General features: G+C 41.6%; 1 protein-coding gene across 2 annotated transcripts in view; it reads left to right on the forward strand.

Moving 5' to 3' along the window:
• The window catches only part of ARID5B (AT-rich interaction domain 5B), a 179,783-nt gene that overhangs the window by 147,238 nt on the left and 11,539 nt on the right, over window positions 1–21,006 (forward strand). For both annotated transcript variants that reach the window (XM_015088330.3, XM_027062083.2), the window contains one exon: window positions 6,721–6,818. In XM_015088330.3, coding sequence (XP_014943816.3) covers window positions 6,721–6,818 — 98 coding nt within the window. The remainder of the gene's footprint in view (window positions 1–6,720; window positions 6,819–21,006) is intronic.

Raw genomic sequence — 21,006 nt, forward strand, 5'->3', positions numbered from 1 at the left:
ATGCAAGTGTAGACTTGTCATTAGAGCTCAAAGGAGATCTTGGAATCTTCTAGATCTGTGGTTCCCAAAGGCTATTCAAGGACTGGGGCTCAGATTTTCAAAGGGAACTTTAAAGCATACATAGCTGTCTAGACCTCCACACTGAGATATTAACTCTGTGGTGGGCCCTGGGCCTAAGAACCCAAGAATCCTTTTTTATAAGCTGTCCAGGGGATGTTAATTCAAAGCTAATGGTAACAGATTATTCCCACTTAGCCTAATAGCCCTCATGACTCCCAGCTTCAAAATGTGGCCCCATCTAAGTCAAGTATCAAAGATTAGAAAGTTGTCTTCACACCATTACTAAAGAAGCAAGCCGGAGTATTAACATCCCTTTGGCTCCCAAGCAGCACAAACTTTCCAGCGAAGGTTTTTCCATTTGGTAAAGTGGTAATCTAGCTACATTGGGACTCGATAAGCCATTTTCATTTTGAATGCAGGAAAGCCTAGCGTCAGAACATTTTTATTTTTTGCAAATAGGCCTTTGTGCAGAGAAAGATACTTGCCCTGCTCCAGCCCACACCCTCGTTTTATAAATGAGGAAACTGAGGCACAGAGAAGTGAAATGAGTTGCATGGGGTCATTACGGACTTCTTCAAATTCTGACTTGCTGAGAATTTTGTGCACAATTGCCTCAAGCTCCATAGCAACACTGAAAGGAAAGACCATCCTTCATATATAAATGACCAGTGTTTATATCTTCCATCCTCAGCAGTCAATTAGGTATGTGTACAATGCTTTCTCCATATTTCCAGTGATATTTTGGGAAAAGCATCTAATAACGTACCTTCACTGGTAGCATCTTACAGTGAGTTCTTTGGAACTAACCTGAGCCTAGCTGGACACACTATTAGCTGAGATTTTATCTGAGTCTTGAGAAAAATGTGTGAACTTAGGAGATGGGTCAAGAAGTCTGCATGATGTAAACATTCGGTAACAGTAAAAAAACTGCAAGTTTAAAACTTGTGGATGTATCTCTCCTGCTGTTAACTTGTGATTGGATAAAGACATCTCTCTGGAATTCCTTCTGGTTATAAAAAGAGGCCATCTTAATTGGCTTGTTTTTGTTTGTGGTTATAAACTATTCCAAACCTTCTGGTTTGAATTGCAGATTATGGATTATTTCATTTCAGTCCTTCATAACCCTCAAATTGAATTAAAAAAAAAGAGGAGCAAAGGTTTTATTTTAAGCCTTTATAAGCATTCGACTAATGGCTATATTCAGTTCTCTTGGCCTCCTCTGTCTTTGCTGGAAATGGATTTTGTGTCTGTGCCTCCTTAGGTCAAGATCATAAACGTAATGAATGAATTTGATTCCCTAAAAAACAATATCCTGGCATTTTGATCGGTTGGCAATGAGGATCCTTTCCTTTATAATCATGCATCCTTCCATACATTTTAGAATATGGGTCACCTACAGTTGAGGAGGCAGAACGGAATAGAGCCACACTGATGAGCTAAACTAAAGAGGTCTTCACTTCAGTGTCTGGTGAAGCAATTAAAGCTTGAAGAGTAGCTTGGAGTATTACCAGGATGCGGTGTGTTGAAGGTAGTTTGCTAAAGTGATTTTCATTTGGCTAACCATTTGAAGGTGAACCAGAGGCAATATTTGGAGAGAAGGTAGAGTAGGGAAATGGGTCTTGAGAAAATCTTATTCTAGATGCAAAAGACCATGCAAGGGGTGCCTTCTAAGAATGTCAGCAGCTCCGCCTCTCCCCATGGGTGAGACAGGACCATTATTTCTCATCTGGAAGAAGAAGCCACGTGTCTTCTTGCTGGAAGGATTAGGCTTTGACACCAGATTCCGGCTTTGACATCATTTCAAGACACCCTCTGAATCTAACCCTAGTACTCTGGACGGACAAAGCCTCTTGCTTAATTCAAAATTCTCGAGGCCAAAGATGATGTCATGTAGTTTTGAAAGGCTCCAGTTCCTGGAGTACTACCAGGAAAAAAAAGTCATCTTCCTTGAATTCAGTCCGCCCTCAAGGTGTCCCGAGAAAGAGGCTGTTTCTCAGAGCTGCCTGGGTAACACTGCACGCAGGCCAGTGTGCCTTTTGAGTTCACATCTCCTACGTTCTTAAGCTCTGGACACACTCGAGTCCTGAAAGATTTCTGATTGCTGTTTCCTAACCAAGCCACAAAAACTCCAAGATTATTTCATCCCTGCAACCTCAAAGGTTAGAGAAACCAAAGCCCCAAGACTGTGCCTTGGGTTAAAATAGTTTCCCCATTTTTTTTGTTGTTTTGTTTTGTTTTGTTTTGTTTTGTTTTGAAGTGACAGGATATTTTCCTATGTCCATCCAGGAAAGTAGAGAAGGGGAAGATTCCTTTCCCACTCTCTGGACCCGTTTTCTTGGCAGAGGTGAGCATTTAGAAAGCTGGTTTCAAGCCACCTCTAACATAGTTTGGCTTCTAAAGAACAGTTTGAAAACGACTATATTTAGAAGCAATGAAACTTAATGAACATAATAGGTATAGAGCTTTTCATAGTTTCTTGGGTCTTCCCCACACTGGGGAAAGAAGTAACTGTCAAGCGTCTTCAAAGTGAGATTAAGTCTCTCGTATACCTACATTGGTTTGTTTTACTTGGGTGTGGTCTGTTCGGTTTTTCATCTTGCTTTATGGTTAATTGTATGGGGTTATGCTTCCTGCTAAATCATGAACCCTTGATAGCAGCAACTTCTCTTTGTTTTCATGGTATCTCCCCACGCTCCACCCTCCACCTTCTACCTCTATGCTTTTCTGTACCTGGCACAGGGCCCTAAAATGACAAGCAGTAGATGATGGGTTGATGTCATGAATCCCTAACATTTAAATGAGGATCTTGAAGGAGATCACAGGAGAAGCACAAGCTAAGAGAAATCATTGCTTGAGAAAATTTGACCATTTTCTTGAGGAAACAAAGAGCCAGAAGTCCTTTGTATCCTTAAAAACCTAAAATAATATGAGGTCAGTTTGAAACGTGTACATAACCAGGAAGCCTCAGCTTAATGAAAGCGTTAGTCAAGCTCACCCCATGGTGGTATCAAACTTCCCAGCTGAGTGGGGCTGGGGACTACTAGGCAGACACTGGTTTTGCCCAAATGGGGTTTTAAAGCTAACACACATTCTGGACAACAGAATAACAACCCTAAGCAAATGCACACTTCGGCATGATGAACACAGACTCTCACAGGAGGCAGGTTTGTACAGGTGGGAGCCCGATGCCCGGTGGCTGGGCCAGGCGGGGCTCTCGTGTCCTTTCCTCTCTCCTTATAGGGCGTTGGGACCCACTGTGGGTTTAGACAATGGGAAGGTTTAGACGTTTCTTGCTTTAAAGCCCATGGGCAGCATTTGAATTAAAAGCGCATCTGGACACAAAAAATGGAGATGTGTACCCAGGAGCACTGTGCACTTAAAAGCATAAAATCATTTAGCAGTTGGAAAGAGCACATTTTATGACTTTCCTGTGGAAAGAAAATATCTCAAAACGGTCTGATTCATCCAGGCCGGCCTGTGGAAGCTTGGTAAACAGGGACCACTTCCTGGAAGGCCCAGCCCTTGTCTTTGCTCCAGATGAACTTTCACTTGTAAAAACTGTATTTAAACACCAGCACCTGCTACAGCAGGGGCTAACACAGACCCCTGGCCAGCCACACATACTTATAATGCCAAATGGGACCTGATGCTGGCCTCCTGCTGCCGGTTTCAATCCTAGTATGAGGAAGATTGTTTTTTCCTTTTGATAATTCATTATTTATTCTTAAAGAAGTCAGTCATTTCTGTGATAGGCCAGGGTTGAACAGGGTACTACTCCCTAGTCTAGATGATAGGTTGTGGGAGGGAGGCATGGTCAGTTTCCACACATTAAATATCCCATCACCAGTGGTCTCCTGTTCATTACATTTTTCACAACCTGTATTATTTTGCTTATCTATTCCGTCCCTTCTTTATTTTTGTTATCCCTCCCCACCCCACCCCACCCCCCCCACACACACACACAGACACTAGGATATGGTCATGTTGGGTGTTGGGTCTGGTTTTCATTGTTTTGTCCCAGCTGCTAGCACAGTACTCAACCAATGGGAGATGTTCAAGAAATGTCTGGTGCCTGGGGGAGTAAGTAGAAGGATTCCAATATAATTGAGAGTTATCTGTGATTCAGTGGTGGACATATAGAACCTCTGTTCTAACTAGAGACACACATGGGCAGGGTCAGAGGAACCATAGTTTTACTTACTGAGAGTAAAATCTCAGAGCACTGTTAACCTAACCCATCCCCTTAGATACCTGCTGACCTCTTTGCTGCACTATCTCCCCCCTAGTAAGAGACCCACAGCTTATAGTTGACAACTTGTAGCAGAAGCTATGATTTCCACAGTCCTCTGCCTCACTTGAAGCAAAAGGTCCCCAGAGTTCTGTATTATCACCCTGCTACACACATGGGCTATTCACCAGCTCAATCTGATGTGGACACCATTTTGATGTCATGAAAGGAGTCTGCTCTTGGGATCCTAAGCTATGAGTTCTGGCATTGCCATTTACTGCTGTGTGTCCTTGGCCAAGTCATGCAACCTCTCTGTGTCTTGCTTCCTTCATCTGTGACGAGATTCCTCTAATCTACCTCACAGGCTGATGGGAGGATGAAGTGATAATCAAGCATGTGAAAACTCTTTATAAAATATGAAGTAGAGGGGAGCCTGAGTGACCCGAGTTAGTTGGGCATCTGACTCTTGATTTGGGCTCATGAGGTCATGATCTCATGGTTTGTGGGACCAAGCCCTATGTTGGTCTCTGTGCTGACAGTGCAGAGTCTGCTTCAGATTTTCTCTCTTCCTCTCTCTGCCCCTCCCCCGCTTGCACTCACGCGCTCTATCAAAATAAATAAATACATTTTCAAAAAATATATGAAATAGAGTGCATAGAAGAGATAAAGGACGACAAGAGCGATGGTTTCCTCTGAAGTGATTGCAGGAACTTACATAGGCTGTCTTCTGGCCTTGCTGGGCTCCCCACCCCATCTGAGGTGGGGGTGGAGGGTGGAATATGGAGGTGTGTTTCAAGGGGCCTCAGTATCTTAAGGGCTTGGAGGAATAACATGGACATATGGGAGGGGAGGTCTCAACAGGTCTCAAACAGACCAGCCTGAGATGGTATTATTAAAAAGATTGGGGGAGACTGTAATTAAATGTAAAATGATTACTAAAACACATATTCTGAGTGTTTTGAAAGGGGCTTGAAACCATTTATTATAATCTAAAGCAAGCTATAAATAAAGGAAGATTTTATTTTTAGCCATACCTGCCAGTAGATGTAAAGGGTGGTTCTGTCTACAGAGGACTATGGACACAACTTGGTTCAAGCATGCTTCGTGGGAAGCTGAACAATGCAAAGCTCCCATGGTCTCGAGGTCCTACCCAGGCCTGTCGAGCAGGGTTTATGGAAATAAAGGGGTCTTTACTTGAGATGGAAAAGGTGCCATTTACCCTATAATATTTAACCACCCCTCCTCCTTCCATTACAATTACGAGCCCCTGTTTGCGAGCTGAGATTTTTTTTTTTCCCTCGGATTGCTGCCTTCAGCCCCTAAGTGAACTCCGCTGGCAGCTTTGCGGTTATTTTCCAAAAGAAGCCTCCTACTCTGATTGTATCCAGTGCCACTGGCACCTGTGCAGCGCCCTGCCCCCTGCACGTTCCAATAACAGCGTTTTCCTGTAACTCTGTTTGGAAACATCCACAAGGACCTCAGAATGCATTCTGTCTCCTGGTTTCAAGGAAATACTAGATTTGCTCGGATGTTAGTAAATGACGTGGTTTCCCCAAATTAATCATTTGCCAGATCATGCATCTGCTATTTTGTAAAGTCTTAATTTATGTACAAAAATAAAATTAAAGAAAAAAAGGAAATAGGGCCATAGCATGCCATCAGTATATTGCAAGCTGTTTGGTTTTATTCACCCAACTCAACAGTAGACTGAGCTTGCGTTTTAGCTTTGGAATTTGCTCGTTTTCGTAGGATTTGATGGATATCCCATTTTCCTGACCTAAGTGAATAAAAACAAACAGCTTGCAACATACACAGTTGGAAATTTGGGTTTTGTTTGGGTGGTGGGATGAGCTGGCATAACCATTTAGCCTGAGATGACTGCAAATCCCACAACCAATTGGGTCAATTTAATTAATTTACATAGTAATTTTATTTAGTTTTTGAAGCAGTCTACGCATCACACAGTTCAGAAATCAGAAGATACAAAAGCACGTTTAGTGAAAACTCTCCCTCTTTTCCTACGTCCTTGGGCACCCGTTTCCCTGCTCCTTAAGCAACCGGTGTTAATTCTGGTTCTCTTAAACTGATATTTTAGCTGAAATCTCATTTTATTTGGATGCTTCCTCACACTGACATAAAGGAACAGAGTATGAGTTTGGGACCCCGGGGGGAACTAGCTTCATAAATGTCCAGGGAGATGCCTTAGGGTGACAAAACAGAGCCCAAAGCAGAATTCCGTTTTTATTATAAAGAAAAGTGCTAAAGGAGAGATCTCACTGTAAAACCCGAGTCTCCCCATATACTCGTGTGGACTTCTCTGTTTCTGGGTTTCCAGAACAGGCTGTTCTCTTCTGCCTGTTGCATATGTATTGAATCCTGGAACTGTGAATCTCTTATGATGAAGATTGAATTTCCCATTGCCATTTTTTCAGATAACAGCCCGGCGTCAATGGAAACATATTTATGATGAATTAGGTGGTAATCCTGGCAGCACCAGCGCCGCCACTTGCACCCGCAGACATTATGAAAGGTAAGAAGCCCCTTCTTGGGGGCGTCTGGGTGGCTCAGTCGGTTGAGCGCCCGACTTCGGCTCAGGTCATGATCTCGCACTTTGAGAGTTCGAGCCCCGCGTCGGGCTCTGCGCTGACAGCTCAGAGCCTGGAGCTGCTTCGGATTCTGTGTTTCCCTCTCTGCCCCTTCCCCGCTCGTGCATGCTCTCTCTCTCTTTCTCTCTCTCTCAAAAATAAACATTAAAAAAATAAAAGTTGAGATATAATTCACATACCATGAATTTTACTCTTAAAAAAAAGCCCTTTCTTAGAAAGCCCTTGCTTAATTAAAAGTGTGTTCATTGGAAGCAGCTTCTGGTGAAGGATAAGGAGAAGTCTAAAGGACTTTTTTGGAAATAGAAAATATCCCCTGGCATTTACCTTGCATACCGCCTTGGGGATGTGGCTCTCTCTGGTTACCGGGGCTAAAATTAGATGTTCTTTTAGTTTGGTTTTATCCTGTGACCACCTATTTGACAATGCCTTCCCCCCCACCCCCAACACAAGCCTAGACTACTCAGTATGTTTTCTGTAGGTTCATTTACTGTGAGAACCTTCCACTTCTGGAAATCCTAAGTCTGCAGTGTTACTATGAGGTTGCCATGTAAGTGTGTTAACATTGAAATGTATTAACGTTGAATGTGTTAATATTGAAAAGTAAGCATTTCTTTAATAAGAAAATTGGTCCCAGATAAGATCCATTGTTTTTTTCCCATCTTGGTATTTTTCTTCTACAGCTATGCTTTTCACCAAGAAAATCCTTTCTTGCCAAGCTGTGCATGGCTCAGTTTTCTAACACTTTTAGCTTCTCTCAGAAGGTGATGATCATGCAAACAAGAAGTAATGCCAAATTAGCCTACTATGAAGGTTGTATCCACAAGAGTGTTTCCTCTTTGCATTAGGACTGTTGTTGTCCACAGCATTGCAGATCTGTTAGTGAATTCATGCATTATCCTTGTTCTGCGCTTCTAGTCCATACTTAATGTGTTAAAGTCACACCAACTTCTCTATCTCTGGCATTTCCCTGCTGAAATGTTGACTGACTCAGCAACCTGGTTTCAAATTCAGATCCAAGTAGAGGGGTGTGTGTGTGTGTGTGTGTGTGTGTGTGCATATGTTTTAATAACAGTCATGGATGGAATGAAGTCAAGACACAGCTGAACAAACAGGCCAGTTAGCTTGCTAGTTTGAAAGGTAAAACATAACTGCCTAATGTGATGGTTGCCTTTTACATGTGAGTTACCATTCCAATTTCATCCCAGATGCCCAACACCTGCCTTTGGATCATCCAAATATACAAATGCATCCTCAGATAATGTCATCTGGAGCATCAACTCTTAGTCATATTTTTTTTTAGTTCAATTAAATTTTTATCTGTGTTGCATTCAGCGTAGAGTCTCTTTTAGTATAGCCATTCCACGAAGCCTAGAATGTTTTGGTCGGTATAACCTAGTAAACTAGGTTGGGTTTAGTAGCCCATGGAAAAATCCCCATGAAGTATTCCTAAGGGATTGCCTTATGTGTTGTTACAGTCCACAAGGATTTTTTAAAATGGTATTAGGAATTCAAATTATTACTCTTCCTAGCCTTTTTTTTTAGTATGCTACATCAATTTTTTAAATGTGAGTGTTACTTCTCTCAGTATTTACTACAACAGCCTACATTCTCACTGTACATAACAGGTACACCACTGAAACCCTAATACAAAATAGCATAGATATCTCAGGTGAGTGTTGTGTTAAGAGCACTTAAGGTAACATATTCAACTTATTTTTGACTTATGATTCAAGGCTTTAATCAGAACATTTTCATTAGAAACACCGTCTGTATTTTCAAAGGGCTTCTATTCTGATAGTGAACCTCCCATACCTCCATGTGCAAATGTTCCCAACACCTGAACCATCAAGCGTAAAGGACCAGACAGCAGTTAAAATTTGCAAAAAGAGTGTATCTCAGCTGTTTCACTCACTTTAAGGATGAATATTAAACGTATTACAAAGCATCACATGATCAAAAAACAGATTGGGTTTGATGGAAAAAAGATTGGATCTGATAATACAGTGAATGTGTGTGTGTAATTACACAACTCAAGTTGTGTAACTCAAGTACTGGTGTAGATAAAAATAGCCTCAATCTTAAATGAGATACCAAGATCTGTACTTAGTTGCATGACATACCTCATCCGCAGTAGTAAAATCCCAAATGCCTTCAGTCAGCCAAATTGGAAAATTCTAGGAGAGATACTTTACACTTCAGCAACTATACAACATTATTTAACATTCTTAAAAAGTTCTCTTCCCTCCTCATTCTTGGGAGTAAAGGGGATGTTTCATGAAGGTTTGGCGTCCCACTGGATTAAATACTTTTGAGATGCTAGGTCACTCACTCTTCTAAATCGAGAATTTGTTTGGTCAGTGCTTACCAGTCAGGATCTAGTAAGGACAATAAAAACCACACTAGGTATTCAACAAAGAGAACTGACGTAGAGACTTGCTTAAACCACTGTTTTTGTGAAGCTGTATGTTAACACGGAGGTAATAACCACAGGTTCCCTGGGGCCTAGAGGAGAGGCTGTTGCCACCCACAAGTTTAGAGAGTATGCCTCACAGAGTTGGGGTTAAGATCCCTCCTTCCCGGGGAGGCTCCCAACCAGTGCTGGTGGTTGAGCTCAGAGGTGGAGCATCGCGGAGCTAGCTCAGACCTGAGGAGGGAGTGCTCCCTAGCTGGTGCTGGGCCCCAGAGCAAATGGAGGGTGATAGTTCTGGGATTGTCGAAAGAAGCTAGAGGCTGGAACCAACTGCTGCTGCTACATCACTGTTGGGTTGGCCCTGAAATGAGCAGCGAACAAATTAGAAAGGAGGGACTTCCACCCCTCCCCTGGCCTGCTATGGCCCCATTTGCAGAACCCCAAAAGGAAGACAACTGACAAAAGAGACATGTAATGGGCGGGACTCCGGTCCCAGAACACAGAAGAGTAGGTTTGGAGCTGAGACAATCAATAGTCAGCTGCCAAGTGGGACCCCCAACATGGAAAGCTCTGCACAGAGCCAGAAACCTTGTCCCAGGGTGGTTAGCATCCTTCCTTGGATATCCTTTCACTATCTAGGCCCCTTTCACATTGTCGTGATCAGATACAAAGGGTGTCTTGAGTGATTAGTAATTAATAATAGTGAAGCACTAAAATTTGCAGATAACTGACTTTTTCTGGAAAAAAAAAAAAAGAGGCTCCACTTTCATGATCCTGAAAGGAATCACCCATTCTCCTGTGTGTTGTGGTAGGCAGAAAGGTCTGGGGCAAGTGCTCCAGATGTCTTACATCTTTATTCTCTTTAATGGTTCTACGGGAGAAAGGCAGAGGACACCGAGATCTGTCCAGTGACTAGAAACAGTTCTGCTTGGGTCAGAGAAGAGCCTGAAGCTCTCAGCCACAACTGTGCTTAGGGACTTGGCAGATTTCCTTCCTTCTTGCTAATTACAGGCATGCTAACACAGAACAGAGAGGTCTAGATTGGGGAAAGGCCACCGTTTTCAAGAAGGTTCAAGAAGTTGAAAAAGATCAGGGTCTTGTGGGCAAACGTCTAGTCCGGAGATGCCTGTGGAAATCTGTCAAAACTTCCCGGTCAGATCAGAATGACCGAGTTCCCCCTGTGCATTCAGTCACACTCTTTTCACTCTTTTCACTCTTTTCACTCCGGTATAGAGACTCAGTCTTTTTCCTATTTCCTTACCACCAGCTTTGCTTTCCTAGAAGATGAAGAAATGAGTGATCTAGTAGGCATTATCCACTGATTTATTTTTCGTGTGGTGTGGTTCATGTTTCCAGTAAATGTTTTCATTTTCCAACAAGAAAAAAGTAGCCAGTTCCTCAGTGAATATTACTTGTATGTTACTCGGCACTCTTGGTTTATTAATGAGTGTAATAATGAAAGTGTGGGTTGTTGAAAAGAATCAATGAGTGTTTTTATTTAAGGCACAGCAGAAATGGTACAATGCCTGTGAATGCATCATTGTTGCTGAAGGCCTGACTCGTCCAAACTTGCCTCTGATTGGTTTAAATCAAATAGGTCCAAGCACTTCATAAAAATGTCTTTGTCAGCCTGGTTTTACTTCCAAACCTATTCATCTCTGTCAGTTTTTAATATTAGTACCAGGCTCCTGGCCATAGTCCATTAGTACTGTACTTAATTGCTCATGTTACAGCTGATCACCAATATAAAAAGCATTAATGTTCCCCATCGCGAGACTGTTGCTATGTAGACGTCTCAAACTCAGCAAAGCTCATGAAGTGTGGTTATTCTGGACATTCCTTGCCCAGGATTTATAGATAAAGTTCCTATCGGTTATAATGCAAAGAAAAATGCCCAGCTCCTCCTGGTCAGGACCCTACTAAGTAGAACATTTTCCTCCTGATCTGACTCTCTCTGTTGAAGATGTGCTGAGTCACCGTTATCAGGACAGGAGCAAAAAAGGGAAATGGTTCTTTTTATGGCATTCTCTTAGCTTAGTTTTCTGGAATAGTAATTCACTTTAAAGACTTTGCTTTCACATGCAGATTTGTTTTCTTTTTTAGAAAAATGTTGTTGTTTTTTTTTTTTTTTTAAGCACATACAAGAGGGAAAAAAAAATCTTCACATAGAATACCACATCACTGGTTTGAATTTTCTTGAATACATTGCATGGTCTGTGTCTGAGGAGCACGTGAAGTTGTTATTAGGGTTGGAAAAAGGAGCATTGAGGCAAAAGGACTTTATGATGTGCTTTTCTGAGTATTTAGAAAATCAAAATCAGGGGTGCCTGGGTGGCTCAGTCGGTTGGGCGTCCGACTACAGCTCAGGTCATGATCTCATGGTTCATCAGTTCGAGCCCCACGTCAAGCTGTGTGCAGACAGCTCAGACCCTGGAGCCTGCTTCAGATTCTGTCTCCTTCTCTCTCTGCCCCTCCCCTGCTAATGCTCTGTCTCTCTCTGTCTCTCAAAAATGAATAAACATTAAAAAATGTTTAAAAAAAGAAAATCAAAATCATAAACAAATGTGCTTATATGCGGGAAATGAGCAATTATGCATCATCTTCTTATATACCTAATGCCCAATTTCAAATTCTAACCTTTTGCCTTGCCTAGAAGTATTCCCCTGGCAAGACTGTCCTGCTGCAGGGCTGGGGCGGCCTCCTTTGCAGTGACCTGGGGTCAGTGGTACCCAAGCCAGACGCATCTGGGCAGAACCCCAGTGACAGCTGGACCTCAGCCTTTCCTCTCTGAAGAAAGAGAGGTTCATGTTTTGAGTAAGATAAATATGTGCTTTAAGATAAAGACCAAAAATATATCAAGTCCTAAGGAACTCAGCTAATCATGTTGTGAGGAAAAAGCCAAGGGAAAGTAAAGTAAGGTGAGTTCCAGTTCTGTTTATGTCCTGGACATGATTTGCTATGTTTTTGGTCATTTTGATACCCTTGAAGTTAATCAGTACACAATTCAGAAAGACACAGGCAAGATCACAGAGTATTTTAGATTTGAGAGGTCCCTTAGTCGTCCTCTAGACCAGTGCTTCTCAAGTGAGGGTTTCTGGCCTGTCTGTGTTCTGTGAACAGAATAATTATGAATAAGCATTGTTACACGTATGTAGCAATTTGCCAGAATCATTTTATGTCTGTTGAAACAAATAAAAAATCAGGCCTTGTGTTTTATGTGCCTTTCTTAAATTTCATTTTCTACTAATTCATTTTTATGAGTTACGAATTTTACACCAGTGTCAGTCAGCAACAGACAGGAAACTCAGAAAACTGGTCCTTCATGTCAGGCCACTGAAGAAACACTACTCCACACCCCCGGGCACAGACTCAGATGTCTGTGGGGGAGGTAGCATAGGTGAGTGCAGTGGCCAGGTAGGAAAGTAGGAAGCTGGCACACACAGACAGGCCAGAGAGGCCCGGCAGGATCAGCCAACACCACTGTCTTGGACAGATACAGCCTCAGTACTGTCAGACCTTGAATGGTTTCATGATAACTTTTACATGAAGTCACCTGATTTGCAAATATTGGATCCAATATTTCTGAAAATATTTTACATCAGTTAAACTAAACATACCCCTGGGCAAAATGTAGCCTATAAGCTGCCAAGTTCTGTGGGGACTGAACTACCTTTGGCACTGGGCTAATCCAGTCTCTGCTCCAACACCTTGCAGTTGGGGAACAAGAAAGAAGCAGGCCACCGTTGGAGGTGCTCTTCATCTAAACACTCTTCCACATGCTGAACAAGACACCATCTGTGGCTTCCCACTGGCCCTCCCTCACCTTCTGGGTCTGACTCTTTCTCTGCATGCCATTTCCTTGGTGATGGGCCGCCACATGCTTGGCAAAGCTTCTCTCCCACTCCAAGGCCTCCTATTCCATTCAACCAAGCCTCAGAGCACGATTTATGGTTTTCACGAGGTTGGCCTGCTCTTACGTAGATGCCTCCAATTTGTGTCACTCAGAATACCCAAAGCGATTCCAGATGTGGTATATAGTACTTCTTGGGATGTAGCAGTATCAGCCTTTCAACATAGCCTGAGATTACATTTGAAATTGGTAAGAAGCCCCCTCCCAGTGGCCACTTTCTTTTTCTGGGATAGGAGTGATTTGCCATTTGAGTGACTGACTGACTGCCTTTTTCCTTTGCTGCTGTCCTCAAGAGCCATTGGGTGTTTTTTGAATATCTATGATGTACAAAGCATTCTCTGGGATAATGAAAATGGATGAACCAATGAGTTTGGAGTAGGGTTGACAAACAATGAGGAGGTGCTCACCCTACCACATTTATGGAAGAGATCGCTAAGGGAACATGATGCTACTTTCCATGAGGCCAAGCTCAGCTTCAGAATTCTCCTCAGTATGGCACCCCCAGGCCAGTGCTACCAACTCAATAGAACTGGGAGGTACTATGATCCTTGGCTTATCTAACTTATCATACGATCTGACTCTTAGTTCATACATACATGAAAGAGAGTTGAATATTTAAGGCTATAAAAACCTTAGGTAAGTAAGTAATAGATACAAATAAGAAGTTCAACAGGGATGAAAGAAAGAAGAGAGAATTTTCAGCTGGAATGAGCAAAGTCTTCCAGGAGGATCTAGAATTTGAACTGGATCTTAAAAGAGTTAGGTTAGAACTTGAGAGATCATCATACATCACACATACAGAGATCAACATACAGCTAAAATATTCAGCTGAAGAATTCAAGAACAGTAAAGATACTATTTTGGGAGCAAGGATCATGTGGTATTGCTTTCCTTGAGTCTCCCCAATGCACCCAGTGCAGCATCATGAACATATCTGGGAACTCAGGAATTAGGGGTTGAATGAATTGATTTCAATCCAAACAAAAAGGACAGTTTCTTCTACAAAATGTGCATAAAGAGGTAGGGAACGAAGTGGTGGAAGAGGCTGTCAGGGGAGTACTAAGGCTCAATTTCAAATCAGACCCACCACAGGCAGGTCTTGCAGTTTATCTTCTCAGTGTCTGTTAACTCTCTTGCCCTGAGGTCCAGTGGCTGGACCACTCCCATCCTCACCCATGGGTGACCATGGTGGGGTTGACCAATGTCTGGACTTGCAGCTCCTTTCTAAATACTGTGTTGGTAATGTGGGCTCTGGCCAGTGGGCACAGGTATTAATACCTCTCCAACACTGCCACGCAGGCTTTCTCAATTCCCTTTTTCCTCAAATACACAGAAGTCCTCCTGGCTCTTATCAACAGCCAGGAGCCTGGGAAATCTAAGGTGCTGAGATTCAGGCAGGCTGAGGCATTTCTGCCACTCTTCCGTCTACACTCCACCAAGCTTGTTCTGGGGGACTTATAGAATTCCTCCCCAAAGGACAGTCAGATAATTTCCTAAGCAAGGGCCTTCCTCTGTATCACTCAGCATGCCTAAAATGCTCTGATAACTTTCCAATGCCTGGATATTTCAAGAAACTTTTAAAAAGGAAAACAAAACTCTCGCCAGGCCCTGGAGTAGAAAAACTGGTTTCTGCTTTAAAAAAAAATAAACAACAGCCTTTGAAAAATCTCTATTTAAAAATTCTTAAATTTGCCTCTAAATGCAAGTTGTAATTAATAGAAGTTGGAGTTTACACTATCGAGTGTAAAAACACCCTCAGGCACAAACTAATCAAGTGTGTATGTCATGCTGTAAACTACAGCAAGTTCTTTGTTTGACCCAAAAAAAGCTTGCCAAACAGCAGTTTTTCTTTGTCAGTCTCTTTTCTTGTCTCATTTTTGTTTTCACCCTACCTCCCCCCTTTCTCACTCCTTTGAACCTGGGTACAGTATTTAAGAAACTTTTCAGGTCCTATGTTTTATTGATAGTTTTCATCAAGCATGAATTTAAATTTGAGAATAGATTAGGTGTCTTAGCCCCTTTTCTTTTTGATAAATAACAAGAGGTTTCTACTTATGATTTTCTGTCCTCGGGCCTTTATCATTAAGATTAAATAACTGTACTCTCAAGCATGCCACTGCACAAACATCTTTTCAATTACGTGAGTAACAGATGCCTTCACAAAGGAACTATTGAAAATTCAGAGAGCCATGTTTCCAAAAAAGAAAGAAAAAAAGCATCAGATGACAGAAGAATGTAATTGTTTACCATTAAAATATATCCTTAACTCTTCCACCAAAAACCTCTCAGAACATTTTGTTTTTATACAACTTATTACGAAGTTTGATCAAAATTATAAATGTTTGGGGGAATTGTTGAACATTTCAGAAGCTCTGGAACCCATGGTGTCTCACATAGATGAGACCTAAATGCAATAGTTGTTTGCCTGTCTTCACATAATGGACACTGTCTGCCTTCATTTGTGGGGTGCTCATTATGTTGAAAACACTGTAGTTATATTTGTCTGTTACTCTTGAAATAATGTTCATCTGCCCTTGAAATGGATCCATGAAACTTGATTCTGAGTTAGTCATTGTTTTTTCATTGAGAAGAATGATTGCCGCCATCTTTGCTGGCTGACATTGTGGAGGGCTGGGTGCTATTTATGGTCTATGCCCTCTGTTGTGAGAATGTACTTTAATCCCAGGGCATAAAGTCAGCCTTAAGTCCATTCCAACTTTCTTTAGTGTGAAAGACATGGGGATAACATCAGTCTAGACCCTCTTAGAAGAGACAAGGAGGCATCATAGAAGCAAAGCCCCTGAGGAGCTTTCATTCTAACTGGGGAGGCCATGAGCACCTCAAACATGGTAAGATTAAGTACCCCAGGCTGGAATTCATGAAGGGATATGATTCCTGAGTTTCTCTTACCATCCAACATCAAGTTGGGCCTCATCCACCTAGGGTCACCAACCTTTTCGAGAGTCATGGTATTTTAGAAAAAGGAGTATTGTGCCCAGTGCCCAAGCCATAGGGCTGTTCTAATGGGTTGACTGTGGAATGGCCATAGGTGTATTTTATAGGTCTGTTGGATCTGAGAAAAAGAGAATGCTCACCCTGATTTTTTTAGTGCCTTAAGTGCTTAGAATTCTCCTAACCCAGGGGTGATCAGTTCAGTATCTCCTGAGTGTCAGTGCTTCTCAGACAAGGTATAAAAGTGCAGTTACCCTGCTGATATGAAGGCAGCTCAGACAGATCTGTGTTTGAACTCAAATTTTAGCACTTAATAGCTGCATGCCTTTGACTAGTCATTTAATAATTTCACTCTGAACCTCCATTTCCTCATCCATAAAAATGAGGGTAAAATAATGTACCTGTATATACTTCTTTTTGTAATAGTTGAACTTAAGGTATACAAATACCTCCTATTAATAGGCATTTACATGGTCCCTGTTATTAATATTGGAATGCCTAATCAATATATAAGAATAACCAGAAGTTTCTCTCCCCATCCTCCCACCTCAGGCCCCCACAGGCCAATGTAACTGCAGTTCAGCGGGCCTGTCATCCCTGAGCAACCTCTCTCACATTGACAATCCTTTATAGGAGTCAAGCCACCATCTTGCTTGGCCCAGGCTTCATGTACCTTGCTTTTCTTTTTTTACTTAGTTAGGGTTGCAGGCACTCCAGGACCACGGAAGAAGGTGTCAGAGTCGTTAATGGGCCTAGGAAACAACTCTCCCACCACTTCCAGGGGCAAATGGGCAGTATTAATGCCTTCAAAAAAGTTTCTTGTTCATCTTCTGTTGTCTCTAGAGTAGGCAATGAAGCCCTGTTAGGCAGGTAATTTTCCCAAGAAAGACCTTTTCTGATGACAAGTGGCCATATATTGCTGTTGATATAATGGGCCACATGGCTTTTGGGTATCTTACATAGAATGCAAATGATGCTATTTATACCCACTTCCTTATTAAAGCACTCCATACAGTTTACCCTTGGTGACCTCACGGTCAAGCTAAGTCTTCCATATAGAACCCATGCTGCATTCTCCCGTGGTTTTCTTAGCTCACATGAGTCCTGCCATTCACCATTCTCCATGGCCTACAGGTCAGCATGGCCTCTGTCTCCATGGTTCAATGCTCAAAGCCTTTAGTTCACCTCCTCATCTGTTTTAGGAGGGTGCTGGAGACCTCTTTCTCAGCTCTCTTGGTTACTGACATTTTGCTCCTCACAGTCTGCACGCTATTTTTTCTGCTTTCCAGAAACACACCATAAAATAGAGGAGATTTTTACCCAGGGCCCACATCTTTCTCAGATGGAGCTTGGTTTTTAAGAGAACAGGAACAAAGTTTCTGTTGTACTCAGTGAGTGTTGTGCCCACTGAGGAAACATCCCACTTCTGTGTACGCTGACATAGCACATTTGTGTCTTTGACTTTTGATTTGGTACCAATCACCCAAATGCCTTCTGCCATTTTTATGGTTGTGGTCTGGAACCCTGAGAGGTGGACAGTATGTGAGATTAGAAACTTTCTAGTCTTCTTGGAACCTTAACAAGGGTGCATACATCATCTTCAAAAAAGAAAAATATACCTTCTATTGGCTCCATATTTGGTGAAAGATTGCTTCCCACACTTCACAGTGAAGTTATATTTTCAATTTCTGGCTGAGAAGGGAAATGTCTGGCCAAGCCTTAGAATTTATCAACCCTGGAATCAACTTAGAGGTATAATGACTTCATTTGGGATCAGATCAGATCCGAAGCCCCAGCGGAACCAATATGTCATTTCTTTTCTACCGCCATACAAAAGCCTAATACTGTAAGTATAGTAGGAGCATTTTGGCCCTTACATGCACACCAACTTTATTTCCCTCTGACCCTAAGGTATTCTGTTCCAGGGGCACCAGCAGATCTTTGGGCCTAGAGTTTTTCACAGGTTTGATACCATAACAGTGTCTATAAAGTGACGAGGGTGAGTTTGAGGATCAATTACAACCCTATAAATTACCTACTTCTTTCCCCCACTCCAAACTGAGTCAGTTCTAGACAGTATTATACTATCATTTTGCAGAGCTCTATAAATAGATGGATTCTCATTTTTCCTCTTAAGCACTGTTTGCTCAATGTTTTTGGCCCCAAAGTTCAGTCATTCCATGCAAGCATTAATCAATACAGAAGATTATTAGTGGTTACTCGTTCAAAAGAGATTTGACATTATTTTCCGTCTGAGTATGGGGAAGAGAGGGGGACAGCGCTGCCTAATAAAGATGAAGTCTTTTCTTCTTTTGTATGAAATGCAAATGATGAGGACATGTGGCGATATACATTTCTTGAATGTGAGGCTGCTAGTTTTTGTTAAGAAAGAGAGGCAGGACCCTGGAGGATTTTAGAATTTGTAAATATAAAATTATCTGCCTTGGTGTTTAAAAAAATAATAAAAGAGAGAAAGAGCTGGCAGGTTGCCAGATTACTTACATTACAGTAATAGATTTGCTGACCCCTGACTTCTGCTGTAGAGAAATGTATTGAATTTTTCATAATATCAGATGAGGCAGATCTAAAAACCTAGTATACTGAGCACCATTATTTAACTTGAGATTTAACAAAGCCGAAATCTTTTCAAACCAGCAATTTCTTGTATGATGATAATTTAGTGGCTCAGATGCTAATAAATCAAGGTTATAACGCTATTGATTTGTTAATTTTAACTTGGGTTGATTTTAAGTCGTCTTTATTTAAAAAAAAAAAGATGAAAAAGGAGAAGGAGAAAAAAAATCTTGCTTTCACAGTGACTGAATTTAATAAGAATCTTGGTGATAGCAAAAGGCTCCCCTACTGTTTCTGCTGTGGGGTGGAAAATGTTATTCTTGTATTATTCCTAGGGAAAAATAAAATCTCATGCTGCTACAAATCTTATGCCTATGGAAAGATGTTATTTTTTAATACATGATGGCTTACCTATTTCAGATCCATTAATGGCATCGTAAATAAGCATTTTGCTAATCTGAAATGTGAAATCTGGATAATAATAAAGGCCCATTTATCTGCCAAGCTTTCAATTCCCAGAGTAGATGTAGATCAGGGGTAAAAATCTCTCTGGATTTTCTAATGAATATATTGCTTCTCTTCCCCATTACTTCCACCCACCTAAAGCCCAACCCACATTCTTAGAGTTGCAGCCCATTGAAGATGGGCTGTGTAATGAGTTCTCAGGGGCTGGGGTGCATTTTTGCTTTTAGCTGTATAGTTTAGAGACTGATTAAATCTTTGTTGTACTACAAATATTTGAGGAATAATCATCCGCAAGGCACAGGCATGTTGCATTATACTAGATTCTTTATACAATACGAGCCTACTCAGCTTCCTGCATTGGGTAACGTTGACCTTAATATTGGCTAACCTGTTTTTAATGGTATTGCATTTACCCTAAACGTTTAAAATGTTCCAAAGCCTATAATAGCTTTCGTCTTTTTGTACTGTAAAAACTTCTAATAATCAGATGATAAGATCATATCCTGTGGGGTAATTGTGTTGTACCATGACAGGATAACTGAAAAAACATTCAGTGAAAATCGCACCAAACGGAAATCACTATATGAACAGTGATTGTTTGTGTGCTGTGTGAGATCGTGCCCTGTTCTTTGGGGCTTAGCTGGCCATATTTCTACTTGTTTCCTTTTAGCTGCTGCCTTTCTTGTTTTATTTTGGGAAGCTTTTTTTCCCTGAGCCACTATAATTATCTTTCAGTGATTTAGAAGGAGGAAAAAAAACCACTCAATTGACCTTTACACACACATACACACACACACACACACTCACTCACTCACATATTCTCTCCCTCTGGAAGCCTTGAACAAGCAAAGCTTGTGTTTGGATTCAGTTTTACCTTAGTCATGCCTCTTTCCAGATACAAGAAACATTTAATTCCAGATTTCCTGCTTCTGGCTTTAGGCCTTTGACCAGCAAAGTGAAATGTATTTTTTACTGCTGTCGGCCAGCCAGCTGCTGAGTTGAGTGAAGAAGAAAAAAAAAAAAAAAAAAGAAAGAAAAGGAAAAAAAAATGAAAGCAAAAAATGAAATGGAAATGTTGTCCTGCTTCTTGAATCTGCAGAATTGTCTAAGGAAATTAAAGTCTCCTAAAGGCACCCAGCTAAAGGGCCTGGGTGGCCTGGGCCTGTGAGAGCCTGAGGGGAGGGGCCCACGTTGGGTGTGCCTCCAACCCAGTTCTCTGCCTTCTGTCACCCTCTCCCTACACTCAGAGGTAACACTGTCCTGCTTCCCGGTGAAGAGGGTTCCTCCACGTGTCACCGTCGCGATTACAGAATGAAGCTGAGGGCAAGGGGGTCCCAACAAACAGCAACCATTGGAATACCCAGACTTCAATGCTACTTGGGTTCCCATGGCAACCAAACAAAAGTAAAACAAACCTATCCGTCCCAACAATAAAAATATGTTTTCATTAAAGTCTATTTAAAATGTTTTTCCCCCCGTTTAAAATATTCAATGCATTTCACTCCCCAGACAAAAATCCCCAACCTGCCAATGTTAAAGGGGGATCAAGTCCCTGGCAGGACCACGCAGATAAAAGGAATCGGGGTAATGTTGGGGACTTTACAGATGAGACGGGATAAATTCAAGTATGAACAAGATTGCTTTTTTCTCTCTTCTGCTTAGTTATGCTTTTTATTATATAAACATTAACTGTAATATTACAGTGGGAGTCAGGTATTTGGCAACCATATATTATTTTAGTAAGTCTACATCGAGAGAACAGTTTCCAGTTTTAGCAGCTGTAACATGTTTAAACTCAGTT

This window comes from Acinonyx jubatus, chromosome D2, assembly GCF_027475565.1.
Source record: "Acinonyx jubatus isolate Ajub_Pintada_27869175 chromosome D2, VMU_Ajub_asm_v1.0, whole genome shotgun sequence".
In the NCBI taxonomy this organism is placed as follows: Eukaryota; Metazoa; Chordata; class Mammalia; order Carnivora; family Felidae; genus Acinonyx; species Acinonyx jubatus.